At 43.4% G+C, this 4077-nt stretch overlaps 1 protein-coding gene across 1 annotated transcript in view; it reads right to left on the minus strand.

Moving 5' to 3' along the window:
- Positions 1 to 2340, minus strand: part of LOC135822892 (espin-like protein) — a 5271-nt gene extending 2931 nt beyond the window's left edge. The window contains exons 1-2 of the mRNA XM_065335730.1: positions 1993 to 2340; positions 81 to 265 (exon numbers count right to left, since the gene is read on the minus strand). Of these exons, the coding sequence (XP_065191802.1) occupies positions 81 to 263 (183 nt within the window). The 5' untranslated portion in view covers positions 264 to 265; positions 1993 to 2340. The remainder of the gene's footprint in view (positions 1 to 80; positions 266 to 1992) is intronic.
- Positions 2341 to 4077: the final 1737 nt, after the last annotated feature.

Here is a 4077-nt window from a genome sequence, read left to right on the forward strand (position 1 = left end):
ACAAGAAGACCAGGTGTCACAGAAAACTCCCCCCCCCCCCCCCCCCCCACACACACACTGTACAGCAACACTCTACTTACTCCCATTGAGTAGCAGTATGGGTTTAATGCTGTCCAGTATGATGATGGTGGTTTCCATGTCACTTTACGTGATGTGGAGGACAATTGCGGCTGCTCAGGAGGCACAGCAGCCTGAAGACTTTCCAGTGTGGCACCCCGTCGCCGTACCTCCTGAGAAAAGCCTTCTACTTCTTGACTGGACATGTCTGTACAGAGACAATGCATACGCAACACAGACACATGGACAGACAGACACCCAGATGGACAGACAGACAGACAGACAGTCAGACAGACAGACAGACAGAGACAGACAGACAGACAGACAGACTGCCACACACATGCACACACACACACAGATGGACAGACGGATACAAACGGACAGACAGACACATATACAGATGGACAGACAAGGGGACAGAAAATAAGAGGTAAGAAAGACAACAAGTACCCCATACTATGACATACACAATGATCCAAACAACATTGATCTCACATGTCAATACTTGCATCTACACTGATGCGTACGCACACACACATACACACTCATCATGACGTCATACCCACACCATATTTAGAATGGAATAACCTTTGACCCCACGCGGCCACGTCCACGGACATGCAGCTACGTCAGTCAATGACTGTGTCAGTAGCTGAAAAAGGTGAAGACGATCAATGAACGACATCACGGGGACATCTTCACAACACACTGCAACACAATGCAATTTACCTGTCTCAGCAAAACCACAGAAACTACCGACAAATGTTACACCTCATTACTACAACTGCCTACGACAACTATCAACGAAAGAATACTGCTCTCCACCTCAAACAATACCAACTCTCGTACCGTTGACAACCAAGAAGAATACGACAGTTCGAAGAAAGGTCGCCACACAAAATGAATGGGACAACTTCAACTTCAACTTGACAAGCACGAACAGTTACAACAGCAAACACTTGATATTTGAACAATCTTCATGTCAATCGCAACTAGAAATATCTATACATCCTCTTGCTCGTCAAGTCTACCTTCGTTACAAAGAACTGAAATGTACTTCGTCTACAAGAGGTCAATCAGTAGGTCCCTGAATGGCCGTCACGTTGCGACACGAGACAAGGACAAAGGTGGAGACCAACGAGACGACAGTACTAACGAAAATATGGAAAGAAAACGAAGAGAAAGAGATGGAGTGCCTCCATTTGTAACTTACATTCCTTGTTGGAGAAACGTTGAGGACAGTGAAAACGATCTACTTTTCTCTTCTTTATCGCTAAGTGTAGGAAACATGATGAACTTCTCTGGTCTATTGAGAGTTCTGAAAATGGTCTATTCAGTTTCTAACTTGCCATACGGATAAAGTCACCGTTGAACTTCTCATAGACGAACATGACTACAAGTAGTGAGTCTAAAGGAAAGAGCTGAATTGAAGAAAGTCATCCTTGCCGTTTGTTAATGTTAAACTTTGTCTTCAAGTAGCGGTGAAGAGAAAAGAAGAAACTTGACGCGGAAGTCCGGAGGGCCTACGCCTGCAAGAAGGTACTCAGCTGCTTGACGGAATGGTGTACCGAAGGAGTAACTCACTGTTTGAACTTTGGACTTTGATCTACAGGTCATGAACCGCTACTGAACGATCCACAGTTGCTAACTAGACCGATAAGATGTAGCACTCAGTGCGAGAACAAGGTCAGGGAGTGAATCGAATGATTCAGTCGCTAACGTGAGCAAATACACCCATTATGTCAACCAGGTCAGTTAGTGCAGTACCTGACGCATTTCTACCAAGCATGTGCACACACGCTAGCTCTCAACCGTGTCACTCAGCCTGATGACCTAGCTCTGGAGTAGGCATAGTCACAATGTGCAATATCAGTGATACTAATGCTGTAGGGGATTTCAAATAGACCTATAGCACATGATTGTATTTTTACTTACTGAGTGAGTTGTCCGTTCCTTTTAAGATCTTCTTCAAACGTTGGCTGAGTGGGCTGATTGGAATAAGTAGGTCGTTGAGAGAAGGAGAGCGTTATGCTGAACTTGTAATTCACTGAGAGAGCGCTATGCTGAACTTACTTGTTACTCACTGAGAGAGCGTTGTAGCCACTACAGACTGATTAGTAGTTGAGAGAAAGAGTAACAATGACTGGAAAGGATAATGCACGAATAACAAAGGTAGGTCAGAGGGACTGTTCAACAACACTAGAAGACGTTTGAAACAAAAGAGAAAGGAAGGGAGACGAAAACGGACAACTGGACTGTGCCTTGAGAAATGGATGACTGAGCGGTGCTGACCAAATAGCGATGTGATCTAATGTTTGAACGAATCGTGCATCACATGCATGTGGTAAATGACAGGAGATGAGGTCTGGCAGACCACGGACGGCCATCTACTCATACATTACTGATAATGCTTTAGCTTTGTGGCTGTGTGCCTTAGCGCCAACTCAGGCATCTTTTGTTCGCAGCATTGCGTGTGTGCGTGTGTCAGAGTGTTGTCACGTGATATGCTACACGTCTGCACGATGTCGTCGCGCTCTGCACAGACCGAGACCATAAAAATGTGTTGTTTACCTAGTCATTGGTGACAAGAATCACATTCACACATGTAGACTACACACATAATGGGGGACCTACCCCATTACCACATAATAACACTACCTGGAACCAATCACGATTCAATGCTACGCTCTTCTCATCAAATATGGACAAAGAGCTGATGACATCATGTCTTAGGGCACAGTCCCATACAGACCAGGGTGGTGTTGGTGTTGTCAATTTGGTTGTCGTAAAATTCTATTTTATAATTGGTTGTTGCTAAAAACATGTCACCATAATGGCATGGCGGCTCTGAGCAACTTGACACTGACAATGCAGACACTGTACTCGTAGTGAGTTGCTTGAGTGTGGTCTTGGGTGTGGTACGTCTTGTGTGTGGTTTGGTGTAGTACTCAGCAACAGACTGTACATTCGAGTGTTCGTGCGTGAGCAGGTCTACTGTATGTGTAAGCATGCAATGGTGTGTTGGAACCTTGGACTTGGAGGGCTGTTGCTGTTGTTGTTGCTGTCTTTTCCTCTGGCATGTGAATGTGCGTGAAAATCAACCTGTATTATATGTCTATTTTGCCAGTAAAAAGGGCTAAAGTAATTCCACCTCCACCAAACACGCTCTCTGGCCAACCTCACACACCAGCAACACGAATCCAAGGCTTTTGGTGGAGCACGCGTTTGGTGGATGTGTAATTACTTTTTTGATAAACAAGCCGAAAGCTGCTGCTTGTCCTTTGAGAGCGTAAAAAGGTCTGTCCTAGTAAACAAATACAGCATAACGTAAAAAGGTTTGTCCTAGTAAACAAATACAGCATAACGTAAAAAAGGTTTGTACTAGTAAACAAATACAGCATAACGTAAAAAGGTTTGTCCTAGTAAACAAATACAGCATAACGTAAAAAGGTCTGTCCTAGTAAACAAATACAGCATAACGTAAAACGGTTTGTACTAGTAAACAAATACAGCATAACGTAAAAAGGTTTGTCCTAGTAAACAAATACAGCATAACGTAAAAAGGTTTGTCCTAGTAAACAAATACAGCATAACGTAAAAAGGTTTGTCCTAGTAAACAAATACAGCATAACGTAAACAGGTTTGTCCTAGTAAACAAATACAGCATAACGTAAAAAGGTTTGTCCTAGTAAACAAATACAGCATAACGTAAAAAGGTTTGTCCTAGTAAACAAATACAGCATAACGTTAGAAGTTGTACTTAAGACTACAGACTGTACTTTGTACTTGTACAGAGTTTTCCCTTCAATCGTCGTGACGTCATTACACATAACACTAGACATAACAACCCAGTGGCATTGAGTTCAGAATGGAAACTTTTACCAATAGAATACACAGTCTTGAGATACAGAGTCAGCTCCTGAAGGGTGGTATGGCCCCAGGTCGGTTACAGGGACACTCATTTGCCAACACCCAATTTCAGCAGCTCTGTGTGGTATCATATCTGGAAGTTCCAGCTAC

Source organism: Sycon ciliatum, chromosome 8 (genome assembly GCF_964019385.1).
Source record: "Sycon ciliatum chromosome 8, ocSycCili1.1, whole genome shotgun sequence".
NCBI lineage: Eukaryota > Metazoa > Porifera > Calcarea > Leucosolenida > Sycettidae > Sycon > Sycon ciliatum.